Source organism: Mesoplodon bidens (genome assembly GCF_964165515.1).
Source record: "Mesoplodon bidens genome assembly, chromosome: 15".
NCBI classification, from domain to species: domain Eukaryota; kingdom Metazoa; phylum Chordata; class Mammalia; order Artiodactyla; family Ziphiidae; genus Mesoplodon; species Mesoplodon bidens.
Window position 1 is genome coordinate 21,528,692 of NC_138171.1, and position 21,676 is coordinate 21,550,367.

The 21,676-nt window shown below is 45.8% G+C and overlaps 1 protein-coding gene and 1 long non-coding RNA gene across 9 annotated transcripts in view; one reads left to right on the forward strand and one right to left on the reverse strand.

Moving 5' to 3' along the window:
• Nucleotides 1-14,255, forward strand: part of LOC308628901 — a 52,004-nt gene extending 37,749 nt beyond the window's left edge. For 2 of the 3 annotated variants that reach the window (XR_014017597.1, XR_014017598.1), the window contains one exon: nucleotides 6,078-6,359. This is a non-coding gene — a long non-coding RNA (uncharacterized lncRNA). Of the gene's footprint in view, nucleotides 1-6,077; nucleotides 6,360-11,100 lie in introns of those variants that run through there. The other variant, XR_014017596.1, reaches the window with a different exon arrangement.
• The window catches only part of LBP (lipopolysaccharide binding protein), a 47,213-nt gene that overhangs the window by 23,762 nt on the left and 1,775 nt on the right, over nucleotides 1-21,676 (reverse strand). For 4 of the 6 annotated variants that reach the window (XM_081256260.1, XM_081256261.1, XM_081256259.1 and 1 more), the window contains exons 2-12: nucleotides 19,104-19,218; nucleotides 17,818-17,946; nucleotides 14,934-15,089; nucleotides 14,262-14,325; nucleotides 10,286-10,349; nucleotides 7,905-7,996; nucleotides 6,366-6,542; nucleotides 4,944-5,003; nucleotides 2,351-2,518; nucleotides 900-967; nucleotides 322-364 (exon numbers count right to left, since the gene is read on the reverse strand). In XM_081256260.1, the coding sequence (XP_081112386.1) occupies nucleotides 322-364; nucleotides 900-967; nucleotides 2,351-2,518; nucleotides 4,944-5,003; nucleotides 6,366-6,542; nucleotides 7,905-7,996; nucleotides 10,286-10,349; nucleotides 14,262-14,325; nucleotides 14,934-15,089; nucleotides 17,818-17,946; nucleotides 19,104-19,218 (1,136 nt within the window). The remainder of the gene's footprint in view (nucleotides 1-321; nucleotides 365-899; nucleotides 968-2,350; nucleotides 2,519-4,943; nucleotides 5,004-6,365; nucleotides 6,543-7,904; nucleotides 7,997-10,285; nucleotides 10,350-14,261; nucleotides 14,326-14,933; nucleotides 15,090-17,817; nucleotides 17,947-19,103; nucleotides 19,219-21,676) is intronic. The other 2 variants (XM_081256263.1, XM_081256262.1) reach the window with 1 other exon arrangement.

Consider the following 21,676-nt stretch of genomic DNA (forward strand, 5'->3'; position numbering starts at 1 on the left):
CTTAGCTTTTTTGTTTTTGTTTTTTGGTTATGATCCTATACATTCCTTCTGTTTGCTTAAGACACTTTTAGTTGGCTTTCTATTCTTTGCAGTTAAAAGATTTTGTCCAATAGATGATTTAATTATACTGTCTTATATTGGGAGGTAACTGTTCCTCTGCCCTATGGTTCCTGTCCTCAAGAACTTCTATGCTTTTCTAGGGCAGAGAGTAACTCTTCTCCTTTTCTATTTTCTATTATAGGTGCCAAAGCATTGCTTAGTAAATACTCTAAATTAATTATTACCCTAATCATTTCATAAATAAAAACAATAATAACTTACATTGAATACTCCAACTTTAGATTCTTTCAGTTCCACTTGTATCCTATAACAAATCAGAGAAGATTCAGAGATGTGGGCATTATGTTCAAGGGAAACCTAAGCAATGTAGGGATCCCTAGAAAGGAGGAGACACCAGCTTGAGAAGGCACAGGGCCAAGGGTGTGGTAGCAGTGAGAGTGAAATAGGTGATTGAGGAACCAAAAACAATGATACAACCTTATTGGGAAGACTTGCAGAGGGGAAGTGTGTAACATGAAAGAACTCAGTCTCTATAATTTCAGGAAGTCAATATTGCTGATGTCTAAAATTCATAGATTAAGAAAAAGCAGTATTAGTAAATTCTTTAGAAATTTGGAAGTAATGGGGGTTAGGTGAAAAGGAAGTTTATGGAGGCAGATCCAGTTGGCCAAAGGAATTGGGCCAACTGGGGTAAAATTTAAGTTTCCTTCCCAAACTGTGGGCCCCACGGTTTGACAGGGGGATCTGGTTACATCCCACCTCCAGCTACAGGGAATCAGCTGAAGTGTCAGATGGAGCCCAGTTGAGCACCCCCCATGTAAGTCAGGAGGCTGACTTACTTTTCTGGCTTCAGGAATCCAGTGATCTTGCTGGTGTTGAAGGTCAACATGACAGACACATTAATGGCCTGGTAATTCCAGTAGAAAGAAACAGGTCTAGATGAAGGAGGTTGTCATGTACAGAATGGATAACTATGAGGACTGGCTGTCTCCTCTAAGCAAACATCTCACTGAGTTAAAGTAGGAACTTTCCCACTAGATTAGACTCCCAAGAAGCTCATCATGGGTGCTCAATAAACATTTGAACTTGGACTTGAACATTTTTACTTGAAATTGCTGACTATGATAACAATTAAACTTTGAACATACTACCAAGAGAAGGTTTAGAGGCCTATCGCTGGAGATCTCTAAAGGGACCATTTCTAGCTATCTCAGGGCCAAGATTCAGCCCTAGTAAATAATAATAGTAATAATAGCTTATGTTTTAATTTAGAATATATTAGGGACACATAGTTTTTCAAGGCAGAAGTCTGGGGTGTTCCCCTTTGCCTGGCAAAGCAATAAAGCTATCCTTTTCTGCTTTACCAAAATAATAAAAATAATAAATAATAAAATAAAATATATTGACAACAATTTTGATAACAATAACAACAATATCAAATTGCAGATATAACATCTGGGAGCAATTACTCTTCTAGAAATTTGTCTTGCTGAGTTTCAAACCTGGAACAAGAGAGCAAAGTTCTCCATCCTGTGAGCAGGACCCCCAAAAAACTCAGAATCCCTTCTCTGTTTGACAGGGTCCATTGAGAAGGGAGACACAACTCTCAATATTTAACCAAGAGGGACTTTCATACAGGGGATTGGTTATACAAATGATGGAATTGCTGAGAAGTTAAAAAAGAGTTGGACAGGCAACTCAGAGATCAGCAGAGGTGGGAAGCTGCTTCCGCCCCAGGACTGGAGGAACAGAGGGAGGAATTGGGGAGGCACCATGGAGGAGACACAGTCAGTGCCTGAGTCTCTGTCCAAGATAAAGAGAGAAGAAGAAATACTCTGGCTTCTTCCTTCCTCCCACCCTCTGTTCTCCTGACAGTGTCTTCCATTGGCTGACCTAGCTGGAAGTCAGTGCAAGGAAACCTGGGAAATGTAGTCTTCAGGGGTCAGATATAGATAAAGAGCAGAGCAACAGGTCAAAGATCCCCTCTGCCTTCCTCCCCACAATAGCCCAGACTCACTTAGTTGGGCAAACATACATTAAGCAAATAAACCTGCAAACAGCTACATTGGTATCTTTACAATAAGTCCTATGAGGAAAAATAATAGGGTGCCACAAGAAAAAAAAATGACAAGGGGCCTAAGGTAGATCAGGGGTAAGGGCAACCAAGAAAGGCCTATCTGAGGAAGTGATACTTAAGTTGAGATCTATCTTAAGGAATTAGCCAGGTGGGGAGTGGGGGAAAAAGCATGTAGGAAAAGGGAACAATGTTTGCCAAGCCCTTGAACCTTACCACACCAAGCCGGAAGACAGGCTCCTTGACAGAGTCGGGCAGGAGCACAAAGGCCTCAATCTCCATCTGGGCAGCTGAGGACAGATTCCCAGGGCTGAAGTTCAGGAAGGGGGCAGAGACCACTGTGCCTTGGAGCTCTAAGTTCATGTTGGGGTACAGTCTGGCTAACTGAGGACAGAATGAAGAAATTATGTCAAGAGAAGGAAACGTGCAGGTTTGCTTGGAGAACCTTGAGGGAGTCAGGTCAAGCTGAGAACACTTCTTGGTTGGTTTAATTTCCACAAAATGCTCTGTGCCTTTTTCTCTTGAAGGTATAACTGGACATCCTTCCACGTCAGACATATGGAGTCTGTGTCATTTATCTCATGGATGCATTGTATTCCACTGTGTATGGGTACTGCAATTGATCTAACTTTATTGTACATCAAGTTGTCTCCAAGGTTTTGCCATTTTAAAGACCACTCTCCTGTGTACCCTTGGCTATTATTTTGGGGGATACATTCCTAGACATGGAATTGCTGAGTCCAAGGGCAGGGATTTTTTTTTTTTTTTTTTTTGCGGTACGCGGGCCTCTCACTGCTGTGGTCTCTCCCGTTGTGGAGCACAGGCTCCGGACGCGCAGGCTCAGTGGCCATGGCTCACGGGCCCAGCCGCTCCGCGGCATGTGTGATCTTCCCGGACCAGGGCACGAGCCTGTGTCCCCTGCATCAGCAGGTGGACTCTCAGCCACTGCGCCACCAGGGAAGCCCCAGACAGGGATATTTTTAAAGCTTCTGCCAGTTATTGATTGCCAAACTGTCCTCCAGAAAGATTAGGCTGATTTTTTTTTTCACTCCACACCCCTCCCTGGGCAATGGGTGAGAGCTATTTTTTTCTCTATACCCCCATCACACTCAGGTAACTGCACATGCAAAGACCAGACACCAATGTTTTTGAAGCACAGCACACCTAGATCCCACCATTTCAAAGAGCTGGCAATTTTCCTTTTAATTAGAATTTAATTTGGGGTCAAGACTTCCTTTTACGGGGGAAGTTGGTGGAGGAACGACAGTCCCATGAGCCTTTTGGTTATGCAAATATAAAATCTACATTCAGTTGTAAAAGGGAGATCTTTAGAAGGTTGAGGAGGTAAACCACTTGGCTAAGAAGGTGACCTGAGCTGCTTCTGTGTCAGGTTGATTACGATGTGAGCAGGAAGGGAGAGGGAGAGTTTCCTCCTCTTTCTGGGCAAAAGGGATGTTGGAACCAGGATGAAGCCAAGGTCCCTCTAATGCTAGTGCCGACAACAAGGTGGCAGCTTGGGCTTTTTTGGGGCTCTAGGGAGAGAAGGGGCCTGCTGTGAGGGTATGTTATGGAAGGACGTGACCCAGGTACCGCAGTATTTAAAGTTCAACCATTTTCCCACCGTTATAATTCCTCTCAGCCATCATCAAGCCTCCTGCAAGGAACTTTAAGCACTACCACCTGTCTGAGCTGTGTCTTGGGGGGACTCAGAAGATAGGGGAGAGGGGACAGGACAGGTGGATTTCTGTGGGATTAAATGAGATATTGAACATGAAAAGCTTAGTCCAGCAAAGACCAAGCTACAGGGTTATTCACTGCAACACTGATGTAGCAAAAGACCGGAAGCAACGTACATGTCCTTCCATGGGGGACTGATTACCCAAACTATGGTCCATCCATAATACAATGGCAGACTGGATTCCCAAGAAAACAAGAGTGAGGAAGCTCTTTATCTACCTACATGGAATCATCTCCTGGTATACTAAGGGAAAAAGTAAGGTACAAAATGGAGTGTAACATATACCTCCCTTTCTGTAAAAAAATGGAGGAAAGACATACATTTGTTCATATATACATAGAATAGCCCCGGAAAGATGTGTACGATCTGATAATATTGATAGACTCAGGGTGTGAACTGGATGTTTAGGGGACAGGAGTGGATGGGACTTTCCACTCTATAGCCTTCTATGTCTTTTGAATCTTGAACAATGAGAATTTATTATCCATTCAAAAAATAATTTTTTAAAGCACCAAGAACAGTGCCTGACCCCTAGTACGCCCTCTGTAATTGCTTGGTGTTATTAATTAGGTTACATTTTGTGGGACATGTCGGCATTCCTTGGTATTGTCAGAGATCATCAACAAAAGACTGGGCAGGCCTCCCTGGTGGCGCAGTGGTTGAGAGTCCGCCTGCCGATGCAGGAGACACGGGTTCGTGCCCCGGTCTGGGAGGATCACACATGCCGCGGAGCGGCTAGGCCCGTGAGCCATGGCCGCTGAGCCTGCGCGTCCAGAGCCTGTGCTCCACAACGGGAGAGGCCACAGCAGTGAGAGACCCGCGTACCGCAAAAAAAAAAAAAAAAAAAGACTGGGCAGCCTGTGGTCCCACGAGACACAGGGCTCAGGCCTCTGTTATCTGGGCCTTGAAGGGAAGGGAGTCCCCAAACCTGCAGCACCACGGCCTTCACTGGGGGCCCCACTGCTGGCCTTCTGACTCTTGGTCAAGCTGAGAGGAGTGTGGAGGTTTTAAAGAAGACCCCTGAAGTATTGGGGGCTCAGCCTGCACCCTGAGGGCTAAGGGAAGCCTTACCCGGGGGCAGAAGGCGCGGAAGGACTTGGTGGTCAGTCGGATGTTAGAAGTAGGCGGAACCTGCGGCAAAGGGACACAAAAGAAGTTTTAGGCGCTCCGGCCAGAGCCGAAGTTCTGAAGAGAGATGGGGAAGTGGGGGGATATTCAATAATGTAGCTTCTTGACTGCTCAGGGTTACCATGGCAATGGCGAGATGCCTGTTCTGCATTCACCATGAGCACACAAGTCCTTGGGATCCTGACTGCTCTCCTTGGGCCATAAGTGACACGCAGGACTCAGTCAGAGGATCCACAAGGGTGAGATTTGCAATCACGCAGATCTAGGTTTGACTCTTGGCTTTGTGACTATGTGATCTCAGGTGAGTGCCTTTACCTCTCTGAGCCCCAACTTCCTCACCTATAAAATGGAGATAATTATAGTCCCCACTTGTTGGGTCACTGTGAGGGCTAAGTGAAATGGTGGGTACAAAGCATCTAGCCCAAGGCTTAGCACATAGTGAGTGCTCAGTAAAACACAGCTACCGTGATCCCACCCACTGAAAGAAAGGACTGTACCACAGGTGGGAAGGGTGACTCAAACATGGCAATAGAAGTAAAAGGCCTGGGTGTGGGTGAGTCAAAGGACAAGTGTCACTCCATCCATCACCGCTGGTCCTCAATTTATTACCAGCGTAGGCTGGACCATCCAATACGGACTGCATTGTGTTTCCCCCACCATCCCTACATTGTTCACGGGGCCTCAGCTTTTACAAAGAGCTACAAGAAACATCCATCTAAACCCCAGAAATATTAAAGAAACTGAAAGAAATATTAACCACGTGATCCACTCTAAAATTTAGTAACCATTATACAAAGCCACATCTGAGAGTTATTTTAGAGCTAAGTGCTCGGAAGACTTTGTCTCTCCTTTTTCCTGTGAATCACTAAATCATGTACCCTTTCCATTTTGGCTACAGGAAGCTCCTGCACAGATTCGTGATATTTAAAAAAATCAATTTTGGGGCCCAGTGTCTTTATAAAATTGTGCTTTACTTTTAACTTGGTCTTTATTTTCTATTCTATGTAACTTTATGCATTTATCAGTGTATCTATTGTCCTGCCCCATTCACTAAAATCTTTTTTTAAACCTCCACAGACCATCAGGATGAAAGAAAGTATGAATTAGAATAACAGATCGAGTCTGGAGGGAAAACTAAAAGACAGACAAGCAAGCCACAAAGTCTTCCACAATTGTTCTAAGGGAGAAAGAACTTTGAGCTTTCTGGCAGCCAAAATGAAAAGGGAAATCGTACTAACTTATATTTTCCTGCTCTTGATCTTTCTTCTTAGTCATAATTTACTATTTCACTGATGTAAATGCGTGGAAAGGAAAGAAGGAAGGAGACAGTGTCATTTGTGGGAGCTATTGTGCTATGATTCTCACCATGTCATCTGTGATGGAAAAGTTCAGGTATCCCACTTTGTGATAAACTAGGCTGGCGGTGTTGAAGGCATAATTAGAGATGGCAAAGTAGACCATTCGGCTGTGTTCTTCAGGAAGGCTCATGACAGGAGCAAGGAAGGCAACCGGGGAGCGGTGATCACGGCTAAAAATTTCACCCTGGAGAGAGAGAGAGAATCCATTTGAACTTTTCTAAGTCTATCCCAGGGCTGGACATCTGAGCTAGGTAGTTGCCTATAGAGTCTGATGAGGGAACATGGATTGGAGGGAACATGCCTGAAACTCCACCATTAAATAAGTTTTCCTTGGAATCTAAAAAAAAAGGGTACAAAACAGAAGTAGAGTCACGGATGTAGGAAACAAACTTATGGTTACCAGGGGATAAGGGAAGGAGGTATAAATTGGGAGATTGGGACTGACATATACACACTACTATATATAAAAAAGATAACTAATAAGAACCTGCTGTATAGCACAAGGAACTCTACTCAATGCTCTGTAATGACCTATATGGGAAAAGAATCTTAAAAGAAAGGGGGCTTCCCTGGTGGCGCAGTGGTTGAGAATCTGCCCGCTAATGCAGGGGACACGGGTTCGCGCCCTGGTCTGGGAGGATCCCACATGCCGCGGAGCAACTAGGCCCGTGAGCCACAACTACTGAGCCTGCGCGTCTGGAGCCTGTGCTCCGCAACAAGAGAGGCCGCGATAGTGAGAGGCCCGCGCACCGCGATGAAGAGTGGCCCCCATTTGCCACAACTAGAGAAAGCCCTCGCACAGAAACGAAGACCCAACACAGCAAAAATTAATTAATTAATAAAACTCCTACCCCCAACATAAAAAAAAGAGGATATATGTATATGTATAACTGATACACTTTGCTGTACACCTGAAACTAACACAACATTGTAAATCAACGATAATCCAATAAAAATTAAAAAATAAAAAGGATGTTTTCCTTTGGATCAAAGTGTGTATCCAGAATCCCTTAATGAAACGATCCGCAGAAGCTTTGGTCTGTTAACCTATAGGACCTCCTGGCCGGCTCCTCCACACCACTGAGGGCCAGCTCTGATTGACCTCACCTGTTTGGTGGGAATGGTGAAAGAGGGGAGGAAGGGGGAAGGGAAGTTTCAAGGCCTAAGTGATGTAAGACAGCCTGGGAGGGGCTTCCTTTGTGGCGCAGTGGTTAAGAATCCGCCTGCCAATGCAGGGGACACAGGTTCGAGCCCTGGTCCGGGAAGATCCCACACGTCACAGTGCAACTAAGCCAGTGCGCCACAGCTACTGGCACAGCTAAAAAAAAAAGCTTAAAAAAAAAAAAAAGACACCGTGGGAGGATCCTGGCTCTGGGAACACCCCGCAGCAATCCATATCGCCCCGCCCTTGACACAGTGGGAACCACACGGGGAGATGAGGACAGATCTGAAGCCAGGAGAACAAGAGGCCCCAGGAAGGGCTGACCCTGAGGTGATGCCACACCTGGCCTGGACCCGCCCAAGCCCCCGCCCCTGACCCTTTTACCTTAAGCATCACGTCCAGTATTTCCACTGTTGCCTGAGGGGCCTCCATTAAGCTGTAATCAAGCCCAGCGAAAATGTCCAACTCCATGGTGACTGAAGGAAGGGCAGAATTAGGAGGCAGGCGGGGGAGAAGGGGTGAGGGCTCTGGCTGACCCACACTCTCTGTGACTTTCTTCAGAGCCCCCTGCCCCTCCACCTTAAGACCCTCCACCCAGCCCAGTGCTGGGGGCAAAGAACGCCTTTGCCAAGAAAGAGATGACATGGGTTCTTCGGTTCCACTGGTGATTAAGCCACAAGGGGGCTGGTATGCTTAGCCCAGAGCCTGAGCAGTTTCCAGAGTCTCACATACTCAGACACACAGTCACACACACACACAGACACATAGACACACACACACATACCCTGAGGGCAGGAGGAACTCAGGTCTGGCAGCCCTTCCACACCTAGGAAGCTACACAATAGGAAAAACTCTCCAGCCGAAGCTATTGCTCCCCAAGTTTACAACCGAGACCTTGATCTTCTGGGAAACCAGTCTCCTACCAGTACGAACCAAATAACCAGGAAGGCTGGGCCATGTCCAAAGGGCCCAGAGACTCCCCTCCAAGGCCCTGGAGGGACTGGAGTTTTCTGTCCCAAGCACTTGGGTGTCTGTGCCTGCCTGGGTCTCTGCTGAAGGGGAATGTCAACAGGTGAGTGTGGAGGACCTGGGGGCCAAGGCATGAGAGAACACCTCAACAATTTGCCAGGGCCTGTTTCTACCAACTTTATGTGTGTAGCCGAGATCTGGGGCCTCCACTTGCTACATTTGAAGGGGAAGAGGTGGTGTGAGGCGCTCCCTGCCCCACTGTTGGCAATAGCAAAGGATGGCAACAAACCTACCTATCCAGCAGCTGGGGACTTATTAAATAAATGGAGACATCCGTTAAGATAGAACACTGTGCAGCTATTAAAATGAATTCCCCTGTGGTCCAGTAGTTAGGACTCCGTGCTTACACTGCAGGGGGCACAGGTTCAATCCTTGGTCAGGGAACTAAGATCCTGCAAGCCACGTGGTGTGGCCAAAAAAAAAAAAAAAAAAAGAGGTCTATTAAAACCACTTTGGAAAACTGTTTGGCAGGATCTGGTAAGGCTGAACCTGTGCGCACCACAAGAGCCTGTAATTTCTCTCCTGGGTATATACCCAAAGACGTACATCCACAGGAGCTAGAATGTTCACAGCACCTACCCACGATGGTCTAAAACTGAAACTACCCAAATGGGCTTCAATAGTACAATAGACAAACCAATGGAGAGACATGGACACGGTGGATTACACAGCAGGAGAATGAACTCACCATATGCAACAATATGGATTGACCTCATATTTTAAAGGTGAATAGGGCTCCCCTGGTGGCACAGTGCTTAAGAATCTGCCTGCCAGTGCAGAGGACATGGGTTCGATCCCTGGTCTGAGAAGATCCCACATGTCGCGGAGTAACTAAGCCCGTGCGGCACAACTGCTGAGCCTGCGTGCCGCAACTACTGAAACCAACAGGCCTAGAGCCTGTGCTCTGCAACAAGAGGAGCCACCGCAATGAGAAGCCCGTGCACCACAACGAAGAGTAGCCCCTGCTCACTGCAACTAGAGAAAGCCCATGCGCAGCAACAAAGATCCAACGCAGCCAAAAATAAATAAATAAAATAAATTTAAATAAATAAATAAGTAAAATGTGTATCCTTTAAAAAAAAAAGTTGAATAGAGAAAGTCTCCAGCTCTTGATAAAAGACTTTGTACATCAATGGTTCCACTGATGTACAAAGTGCAAAACTAACCTTTGCTAGCAGAAGCTGGGTTAGTGGTCACCCTGAGGGGTGGGTAGTGTCAGAAGGAGACACGAGAGGACTCTGAAAGGCCAGTCGTGTTCTGTATACTGATCTGTAAGCTGGTACGTGCATGTGATCAGCTCGTGAAAAGTTTCTAAAAACTCTTCACTTATGATTTGAGCACTTTTCTCTCTGTATTAACTTCTACACAAAAGTTTTTAAAAATGAGATCAATTTATATGTGCTGATGTAAAAAGATCTCCAAAGTATACAAGTTACAAAAGAACAAGGTATTATTATAGACTAATATATATATTCATAATTATGCATATTCACATGTATTCATGAACAAAAGGAATATATATGTGAATGTATAGTTATATGCTTATGTATGTGTATATTTATATTTGTACATTCAAAGGAAATAGGTTACCTCTTGGAAGAAAATTTGGGGAGAAAAGGGGATTTTAATTTTAACTTTCAACACTTCTCTTCCATGTAAGGTTTTATAAGGTACATGTATGCACTTATAAAAATTAGTAAAAATCAAGTATCCCAGGTATGGGTGGGGTGTCCTACCTGGCAGAGTTTGGAGATAAGGCTGTAGGTCAGAGGTCACCGAGTCCTGGATTATTTTGCAAATCTGAAAAATATAAGAAGAGAAAGCCTGAGTGAGTTCCCTGGCTTTGGTCTGGCCCTGTGCTAATTGCTTTAGTTCCATTATTTCACTTATTTGCTAATTGGTCATTGATTCTACAAAAATGTATAAGTACTTATGATGTGCCAGGTACTGAGAAAGTAGAAATGATCAAAAACATGTCAGCCCCCATGTAGACCCCAATAGGGTCCAGCTGGACCTGTCAAAGTCCATCCCAGGACTGGAAATCGGAGCTAGGTAGTCACCTACGCAGTGGATGAGGGGACATGGCTAGAGGCGCTGCCTGAAACTCCATCATGAAGGACCTTTCCCTTTGGGATGCCCTGGTCTCCCAGGGTCTAGAGTGGAAATAGCAGAACCAGACAATAAGTAGCAATAGCCACACAAACAAGTGTATACTTAATGCAGATACTTCTTAAATGTCATCACTTAACAGGTTAGCTGGATTGATCAATAGTCCCCATGTCCCCTGCTGCCCATGGAAGACTGAACCCTCCCATCCAGCAGACTACCACACACACTAAGCACTCAGAATTTTTTGCCCCCGTTGAACTGCGTGCGTCTCAAGAAAAGGAAATGTGTGTTCTCTAACCTGTTTGCTTTCCTTGCTATTGCAATCACTCAAATTATTTCTTATGTAAACCCATGAAATATGACTGAGACAAGAGTTGTTTCTATGAAAACCTACGTTTTCTTTCCTTCTTCTTCTTCTTTTTTTTTTTGGCCATGCCCTCAGGGCTTGAGGAATCTTAGTGCCCTGACCAGGGATCAAATCTACACCTTCGGCAGTGAAAGCGCGGAGTTCTAACCACTGGACCACCAGGGAATTCCCAAAAACCTATGGCAAGTGTTTTGGAAAGGTGAGTTGCTTAAAGAAAATGCTGGTAAATTGGTGTGGACCAGAAAAGCTTACAAGGAAGACAATCATAAGAATTTAGAAGGATTCTGCACTGGGATTGCTTTGCAAATGTCTTTAGTTTCTCATTGTGGTTAAAGAAATCTGAGCTGGAATCTGTAGCAGATCCATGTTGAATGAAAGAAAGACAGTGCAATGCCAATCAAGAGACTGTTTACAAAGAACAGTTCTGGGCCTCGGTCAACTGAATTTACATTTACTGTATCTTAAAACATTTGGATTCATATGTAAATATTTTCTTTGTTCAGGTGTGTATGAGTGAGTCCTCACTTTAAACAGCTTTTTTGATTAACCAGCTATCACCTGTGGTGCAAACGGATGCACAGATACAGTGGAGGGAGGAGCACGTGGGCAGGGGGTCCAAGAGCATGGATGGGGCCCTGGCCTAGTGAGGGAGTCACCGACGGCTCCCTTGAAGAGGTGGCCTTTTAAGGGCAAGCTAAAGGGTGAGCAGGCATAAACCAGGCACAGGGTTGTGGGAAGGACAGGCTGGGGGTTGGGCAGACAAGGGGTGAAATCTTCACCTCCCTTTGCAGCTGGCCTAGTTTCTGGGAGAAGAGTTTGGTAGTGGGGAGCTGCCAGAAATAAAGGAAAGAGGTGGTGAGGAACCTTCATGGTTAGTTTCAAAGGAGCCAGGAAACTCTGTCGACCTCACCCAATGGGGGAAGGGAGGCCTTCAGGTGCTTCGGCCCCAGACATGCAGTAAGGTCTCCCAGAGAGGCAGGTTGGGGCAGTGGTTAAGGGTGTAGTAGGGAAGTCTGAAAACCTGGGTTCAAATCCTGCTAAGGGGAGATCGGCTCGGTGCTTTGTGACCGCCTGGAGGGGTGTGATGGGGAGGGTGGGAGGGAGGGAGATGCAGGAGGCGGGGGGGATGTGGGAGCAGATGTATATGTATGACTGATTCACTTTGTTGTAGGGCAGAAACTAATAAAAAAAAAACAAATCCTGCTAAGTCTCCACTGGCTCTGTGACCTTTGCAGAATCTCTCTCTGCTTTGGGGTCCTCACCTCAGGATACAATGACAAGGCCCAGTGCTTTCCAGGGTGTTTGGTGGGGGTGGGGTGAGGTTATAAGCTTATGAGTGTGTATGGCCCAGAGAGTAAGCTCAGCAAGGACTCATTATTCTTAGCCCTGCTAGTCAGATACCTCATCCCTCCCTGAATGGGGAAGCCGACCGGTCCTGCACCAGGCTCTTAGTTGCCCTGGGAGAAGGAGATTTCTGAAGCCCTATAAAGATCAGGGGTCAGGACTTCCCTGGTGGCGCAGTGGTTAAGAATCCGCCTGCTGATGCAGGGGACACGGGTTTGAGCCCTGGTCCGGGAAGATCTCACATGAGGCTGAGCAACTAAGCCCGTGCGCCACAACTACCGAGCCTGCGCTCTAGAGCCCACGAGCCACAACTAGTGAGCCCACGTGCCACAACTGCTGAAGCCCGTGCTCCTAGAGCCCGTGCTCTGCAACAAGTGAAACCACTGCGACGAGTAGCCCGCGCACCACAACGAAGAGTAGCCCCCGCTCACTGCAACTAGAGAAAGCCCACGCACAGCAACAAAGACCCAACGCAGCCAAAATAAGTAAATAAACAAATTTAAGAAAAAAAGATCAGGGATCAGGGGAGAGAGATCTCCATCTTTCCTGAGACACCAGCCCCCACAAGGCCTTTGGTACAAGCTGCTCCAAGCTCCAGGAAATTCAGATCCTGACCTAGCCTCTTGTCAACAAGGTGACCACTGAACAAGTTACTCCACGCTCAGAGCTTCTCCCTCAGACGTGGGAAACGGTATCTCCTTCAGAGGCTGTGGTTGAGATCCAGTGGCATTGCCTATGTGAAGTGATTAGTACATTACTCTTAGCCAAACCACAGGCTCAACAAATAGCCACCATTATTATTATAAAGAAGAATAGTTATATAGAGTGACACATTCTGTATAACATTAATTATATTAATTTATCAAAATAGTACTTATCAGGGTAACTTATTACCCTGATAATTATTATATTATTATTAATTGTAATATGGTACTATTTTTATATATTATTATTATTAACCATTATTATCTCCATCATCAACAGGGGAGTATAAATCCAAACCACTGAAGAATATTATGTCCCACTCAGAAAGGCATGGCAACATGGCAGTGGGGTGCTTGAGAAGGAGGCTGACATATTTCCCAAGCTCACCTAGACCCCAGGACACCAGGATAAGACAAGGAACAGAAGGCAGCTTGCTACATCCAATCTGTGGGGTCTGCATGCTATTCTCTCTTCAACCACCAGGAGGCACTCAAAGCCAAACCAGATGTTGTACCAAGAGCGGTGTGTGCGCCTGTTTCTTCCTCCTTCGTTACTTTCTCCTTCCCAAGCACAGTCATTGCTACAGACACAGATCCAGGTATATGATACCCCAGAAATGAGATTTTGGGGTGAAGTGAGTGAGTGCAAGAACTGAAAGTTAACATGAAACCTCTTTCTTTGAGCCAGAGATTCCAAAATTTGGAGATTTCACATAATTTTTTAATGGGAAGCACTGACAGTCTGTTACTGCTTCCGCGTACAAAGCAGGTGCTCATCGCCCAGGCAGGAACCAGAACTCCCACCTGGTCCACACACTCCCAAAGTGTCCTGCTTGGTCTCTGCAGCCACCTAAGTGTTGATTTTCTTTTTTGCGTTTGTGGCTTGCAGGGCCAGGGCGGGCAGCGAGCAAGGCCAAGCAGGCGTCTCCATTTGGCCCCTACTGTTTTACCCTTGGCCAAGCATCTAACCATTTTCTGTCTCACTGGATAGACTCGGAGTCCAGAGACCTACGTTTTGTCCCCAGCTTTGCCGCACACCAGCTTCATGACCTTGATTTGTCCTCTCTGGGCCTTGAGCCCAAGTGTGCCTGGGCCAGCCCCTAGGGCTGTTCAAGGCCAGAGCCCATTAAGGACTTGGGCCCAGCCCCTTGAGCGGCTCGGCAGCGCCAGCCACTTGGACATTCTTACCTTGTTCTCCAATACTCTTCGGAACTTGGACTCGATCTGATGTTGGAAGAGATTCAGCAGCCACCTGGGGAGAGAAGCACAGTGGATGATCAGCTGTGTGCCACTGAATGCAGGGACAGTGGGAGAGTAGAGAGAGCCAGGCCAGTCCCCAAGGGAGCCCTCCCCACCCCATTCTGGTCCCCTGCTGTGTCCCAGAATCCTGGATGGGATGAATATGCGGAGTCCCAGTTGCCAGCACACTCACTGATTCAGCGCATCTGGCATCCCAGCCCCCTGCTGTGCCCCCAAGTCAGTAGATTTGGGGGAGGGGCTGGAGAATCCATGTTTTTCTAATCAACAAAACTGAGACTTGAAGAGACTTGCTCAAGGGTTTACATATTTTCCACAAACTCTCCTTTGGCCAAAAGCCTTTGTGTTTCTTCAGTAACCAAATCGCACTTGCCTGTTGGTGGTGAAGTTTGTCTTTTGGTGGAAATGGCACACCGGTACTCCGAGCTTAAATCTGCTTCTGTTGATTTCAGCAGCTCCCCCAAAGAATTACCTCCAAGGGCACGTGATATACCCATGCAGTACGCCTGGACCCTCATGCTTATCAGTGACCAGGCCTTGGGCTGGATGTGCCTCTAGCTGCAGCCAGGGGTCAAGCTCGTCAGTGTCCCGATGGTGACCTACCCCAAATCTCCCGACATGTGCACGTCCACATCACGGATGTGGCTGCTGCAGCTAGAAACAGTGACCTTGGGTCTCCCAGAGGGCTCGCTGCCCAAGAGAAGATTGACTGACATGGTGATGCCCTTGGTTGTCACATCAAAGGAGCCGTCTAGTTTCCTAGAGGAGATAAGAGAAGTAGTAACTGATTCCTAGACTAGGGTCAGCCACCATTTGGGGGGGAAATATAAATCTCAATTCTTACCCCCAAATAAGTGAAGCTGCAGTAAAAATTTAATTAAAAAAATTATTACAAGTACTTATTACAAAGCAAAGATTTATTACAGATAAGACCATAAAAGTTCAAGAAGAAAGCTTGCGTTCATTTACTTATGGTCAGGGATGGGCAAAAGCCTTCCTAGGTTAGATCCAAGTCTCAGCAGCCATGAAGGAAATGGTGGATAAACTTGCCAGCACTGAAAATTAAAACTTTAGTGAACAGCAACAACAAAATGCCATACGCAAAGTAAAAAAAAAAAAGAAATTGCATCTTGATCTAGGCAAAGAGCTAATTTCCGTAACACGTGAGCTAATATATGAGTTAATTTCCTTAATACACAAAGAATAAGCCTATACAAAGAAATAAGGAAAGGACAAAAGGAAAGAGAAGGGATCAAAGATATGAAAAGGAAGTTCAATTGCAAATAAGCACGTGAGAAGTTACTAAAAATGAAAATAACAATGATGCCACTTTTCACCTAACAGGTTGATAAAAAGTTTAGAAGTTTTTACACCCAGTGCTTGTGAAGATATGGAAAACAAAACACTGGTTGGGAAAGCACATCTAGAACACAAGCTGGTGGAATCTATCCTGATTTTAACCACAAATCTTTGGCCCAGTAATTTTACTTCTAAGTCTTTACTCTGTGGTTCGTCCAGTCAAGATATATGTGTGGGGCAGCTCACTGAAGCATCATGGGTAATAGCAAGAAATGAGGAAGCAACCTTAAATGTCAACTAGTTGGGATAGGTTCAATAAATTGTGGGCATCTATGCTATGCAGCCTTTAAAAAGAATGAAGCCAAATGTGGTCTAGTTACACAGTGAAATATTACCCATCCATACAAAAGAACAAAGCACTGATGCATGCCATAGTGTGGATAAACCTCAAAAATATTATGTTACATGACAAAAGTCGGAAACAAAATGTCACATACTATACGATTTCATTTATATGTCCCGGATTGGCAAATCCATAGAGACAGAGGCGGGTTGGTGGTGGCCCAGGACTGGGGGAGGGGGAAATGGGGAGTTAGTGCTTAATAAGTATGGAGCATCTTCTGGGGTGATGGAAATATTGTGGGACTAGGTAGAGGTGGTGGTTGCACAACATTGTGAATGCACTAGATGCCACTGAATTGTATACTTTAAAATGGTTAGTTTCATGTTATGTGAATTTCACCTCAATAAAAATATTACAGGGACTTCCCTGGAGGTCCAGTGGTTAAGACTTCCCCTTCCAGTGCAGGGGGTGCTGGTTTGATCCCTGGTCGGGGAGCTAAGATCCCACATGCCTCGTGGCCAAAAAAACTAAAACATAAAACAGAAGCAGTATTGTAACAAATTCAATAAAGACTTTAAAAATGGTCCACATCCAAAAAAAAATCTTAAAAAAAGTTACATTAAAAAAAAGTTTTAAAAAGTGAGGTAGATATTCATATGCTCATATAAGAGATCTTGAAGAGTATGGCTTCATTCCTGTCATGGAAATTGAAGAAATATGCAAATATAGGTGACCTATATACTGAGCATCTTTCTAAAGCAGTGTTGTCCAACAGAAATATGATGTGAACTACATGGGTAATTTAAAATTTTCTAGTAGCCACATTAGAAAAAGCAAAAGGAAAAAAGTGAGAATCATTTTAATAGTATATGATTATCATTTCAACATGTGATCAGTGTAAAAATTATTAATGAGATTTCTTATGTTCTTTTATGTGCTGAATCTTCAAATAAGGTGTTTCACACTTACAACAGATCCCCATTTGTTCCAGCCACTTTTCATGTATTCAGTAAGGACATGTGGCCACAGGCTACTGTGTAGGACAGGGCAGGTCTCCAGTGTCTATATGGCCAGGTCACCCATAGTTGCCCTCCTGTTATGGGCTGAACTGTGTCCCCCCCACATTCAAATGTTGAAGGCCCCTCAGTAACCAGAATGTGACTGTATTTGAGACAGTGATTCAGTTAAAATGAGACCATTAGGGTGGGCTAGAGTCCAATCTGTCATTCTAAGAAGAGGAGATTTGGACACACAGAGAAGCACCGGGGATGCAGGCTCATGGAGGGATGACCACGAGCGGACATGGCAACAGAGCAGGCATCTGCAAACCCAGGAAAGAAGTCTCAGAAGAAACTAAACCTGCCCACATCTTGATCTTGGACTTTCAGCCTCCAAAAGTGTGAGAAAATAGATTTCTGTTGGTTGAACCCCCTAGAGTGTGACGTTTCATTATGGCAGCCCAAGGAGACTAACCCACCTTCCATCCAAGGACCTCAGAGGTCAGAGAACAGTTCAAAGTGCTGGAGAGGTCGTGCCCCTGAGAGCTACCCTTGACCAATGGCAAACAGGAGGTTGGGGTACCTCAGAAGTGTGCTCTGCCTACACTATCCCCAGGGGTCCCCGGGAGGGTTGAGCTCTAGTAGCTGCCAAGCTGACCTCCTTCCCCACCTCACTTCTGCACACCCCCTCTATGTTTCCTTAGGTCGCTCCCCAGATGAAGTACTTGCACTTGAATTTTTGCCTTGAGGTTTGCTATGGGGGAAGCTAGGAACACCTTGGACCCAAGAAGCGTGGAATGAAAGCCAAAGCCAAGGTTCCAAGGGCCTGGAAGCAGAGTCAACTTACAGTATCCGCTTGCGCACCTTCCACTTGCCCTTGACTCTGATGAAGGAGTCGGAGATGGAGAAATGCAGGCCATGGCTGGGGAGGGGCTTCAGAGCAGCACCGAGCAGCTCACAGCTGTGGATGTCCAGGCTGGAGAGAGACCCACAGAAGCGGCATCAGCCCAGAGGCAGAGGCAGGTCCAGCCTCAGCAGGGGTCTTGCTCTTGCCCCCATCCTACAGGGACTAGGCCAGCTGAGCCTGCATCAGACAGGCTTCTGGCTCCCCACACTTACCTGCTGTGTGCCCTGTGCTGACCAGGCAGCCATGCCAAGTACTTTATATGCATTATGTCAGTTTGTCTCACAGAGGGGTTCAGCACTGTTCAGGTTCCCTTTTTACAGAGGGGGACATAGAACCTCTCAGAAGGGATGCATTTGCCCAAAGCTGCACAGTCAGGATCAGAGCTCATGTGTCCCTGGCTGGGATCCTGAGTAGGGTGCATAGATGCACCCCATCATCCCTTTCCTCCACACCTCCAGGTGGGGGAATCAGATTCAGAGAAGGCCGAAGGCAGCTTCAAGAAGAGACACAAAAGGGCTGGGAGAAGCAAACCAAGATGACGTGTATTGTGGAGCCATCATTGGGAAGAGAATGGTCAAGTTCCATCTTCTTTGCCCAGTACGCAGTAGGTGCCCAATAGATGTTTACTGATGGACTGAATAAAAAAAGGACTGAATGAAGCCATCAGTGGTGAGCAGAGAGGTGTGTGATGAGCTGTGGGCTCAATTGCCCCCATTCCATTATCAATCCTTCAAAAAGTGTTTGATGCCTTTTTTAAAAAAAGCATCAGCTGTTCAGGTCTAAATATCCTTTGAAGACTCAGCTCAAATGCCATCGCGTCCAGGAAACTTTAGCTGACTCCTCCAGATGTGCCAACCTCAGGGCTAAGAGGGCTACTACATCTAAAATTTAAGGTTTATTTAAAACAATGTTTAAGGTCTAGCTTCCCTTCCAGGCTACATCCAGTGGCCAGGCCAGAGCCTGGATAATCACTCCAAAGAGGCAGCAAGTTATCCCCATTTTACAGATAAGGAAGCTGAGGCTCAGGTCACACAGCTAGTGGGTCTTCATTAATATTTGTTGTATGAATGAATGAAGGGGCCCAAGTTCCTCCCAGAACTTCCCTCTGAATTCTGTGAGGAACCATCCCACCGTCTGCCCCAGAGACGTCCTGAATCAGTCCTGGGGCTCTCCCTCCCTTCCTCTCCAGACCCCCCGGCCCCTGCCCAGTCACCTCAGAGCCCCACCTGTGGAATTCATAGCGCACATTGCCGAGGTATTTGATCTTGGCGTCCCCACTGAAGTCGGGCAGTGTGACATCATACAGTTTACTCTGCAGAGTCACCAGCTCCTCTTGGGCCACTGTGGATGGGAAAAAGCTGGGAGTCCGCCTAGTCAGCCTGCCTCCCTCCCTCTAAACCCTTCAGTGGCTCCCACCTGCCCTGGGGAAAGAGGTCGACTTCCTGATTAGCATTAATTGCAGTTGCAGGTTATTGAGCCCCTCTAGAGCACCCAGTAGCAAGAGAAACACACAGGAGCATCACTGCATTTCTGGTGAGGTAGTTATGTTCATGCCCATGTTATGGATGAAGACACAATGTCTTTGTCAGCAGCTCCGAGAGGGAGGAGTGCTGTGTGCTTGGAGGGTGGCCCTCTTTCCTGTCCTTCATGGCATCTAGCCTGTGTAGAAGAGACTGTAAGGATTTTAGGGCTAGGATTCTGGTGTTGGCATGTTTCTAGGTGGGTGACCTTGAGCAAGTTTTCAACCTTGGTGTTCTCTGTCGGTTAAATAGCAATGATAATAATACTTTCCTCACTGGGGTGGCATGAGGGTTAAAAAAGATCATTGCAAAGCAAAAAGGGGCTGACAGGATAAAAATCACCCTTGCTTACCCTTTTTGACCTACCTCCTAGAGAAATGGAAATAAAAACAAAAAAAAAAACCAAATGGGACCTAATGAAACTTAAAAGCTTTTGCACAGCAAAGGAAACCATAAACAAGATCAAAAGGCAACCCTCAGAATGGGAGAAAATATTTGCAAATGAAGCAACTGATAAAGAATTAATCTCTGAAATATACAAGCAGCTCATGCAGCTCAATATCAAAAAGACAAACAACCCAGTCCAAAAATGGGCAGAAGACCTAAACAGATATTTCTCCAAAGAAGATATACAGATTGCCAACAAACACATGAAAGGATGCTCAACATGCAAATCAAAACTACAATGAGGTATCACCTCACACCAGTCAGAATGGCCATCATGAAAAAATCTACAAACAAACAAACAAACAAACAAAAAATCTACAAACAATAAATGTTGGAGAGTGTGTGGAGAAAAGGGAACCCTCTTGCACTGTTGGTGGGAATGTAAATTGATACAGCCACTATAGAGAACAGTATGGAGGTTCCTTATAAAACTCAAAACAGAACTATCATATGACCCAGCAATCCCACTGCTGGGCATATACCCTGAGAAAACCATAATTCAAAAAGTCATGTACCACAATGTTCATTGTAACTCTATTTACAATAGCCAGGACATGGAAGCAACCTAAATGTCCATTGACAGATGAATGGATAAAGATGTGGCACATATATACACTGAAATATTACTCAGCCATAAAAAGAAAAGAAATTGAGTTATTTGTAGTGAGGTGGACGGACCTAGAGTCTGTCATACAGAGTGAAGTAAGTCAGAAAGAGAAAAACAAATAACACACATATGTGGAATCTAAAAAATGGTGCTGATGAACCTAGTTGCAGGGCGGGAATAAAGACACAGACACAGAGAACGGATTTGAGGACACAGGGGGCGAAGGGGAAGCTCTGACAAAGTGCGAGAGTAGCAGTGACATATATACACTACCAAATGTAAAATAGCTAGCGAGTGGGAAGCAGTCACATAGCACAGGGAGATCAGCTCGTGCTTTGTGACCACCTAGAGGGGTGGGATAGGGAGGGTGGGAGGGATGGAGACGCAAGAGGGAGGAGATATGGGGATATATGTATATGTATAGCTGATTCACTTTGTTATACAGCAGAAATTAATACAGCAATGTAAAGCAACTATACTCCAGTAAAGACGTTTAAAAATTAATTAATTAATTAATTAATTAAATTTATTTTAAAAAGCACCCTTGCTTGGTGCCTGACACATCAGGTACTCAGTAAATGCAGGGTTTATGTCATTAAAAATATGGAAAGGGGCTTCCCTGGTGGCGTAGTGGTTGAGAGTCCACCTGCCCATGCAGGGGACACGGGTTCGTGCTCCAGTCCGGGAGGATCCCACATGCTGCGGAGCGGCTGGGCCTGTGAGCCATGGCCGCTGAGCCTGTGCGTCCGGAGCCTGTGCTCCACAACGGGAGAGGCCACAACACTGAGAGGCCCGCGTACCGCAAAAAAAAAAAAAAAAAAAAAAAAAAAAAAAAAAAAATATGGGAAGGACCAAAATGTCCAACTCTGGAGGACTGGTTACATTTACACAGTGGAAAGGAGCAAAAGGCAAATTTTGCCTGATCTAGGGTTTCAATATAAACAGCATTCGGTAGGACCTTCTGTTTATCTGAGGTATGAGAGACCCAGGATTCTGCCCTCAGGGAGGGTGTGTGTACACAGATGACCCGGGGTCTCCCCGACTCTGCCTCAAACCACTTTGCAGTCCTCCCTCCAGCAAATGCATGAGCCGATCTCTCTGCCAAAATGCTATCTCTTGTCCCTGGTTAACGTATCTTTTCTACCTCACCTCCTCCAAGACCCCTTCCTTGATTTCCCTCTCTCTGTCCCCAGCCAATCTGGGCTCCCACCAACTCTACCTGAGG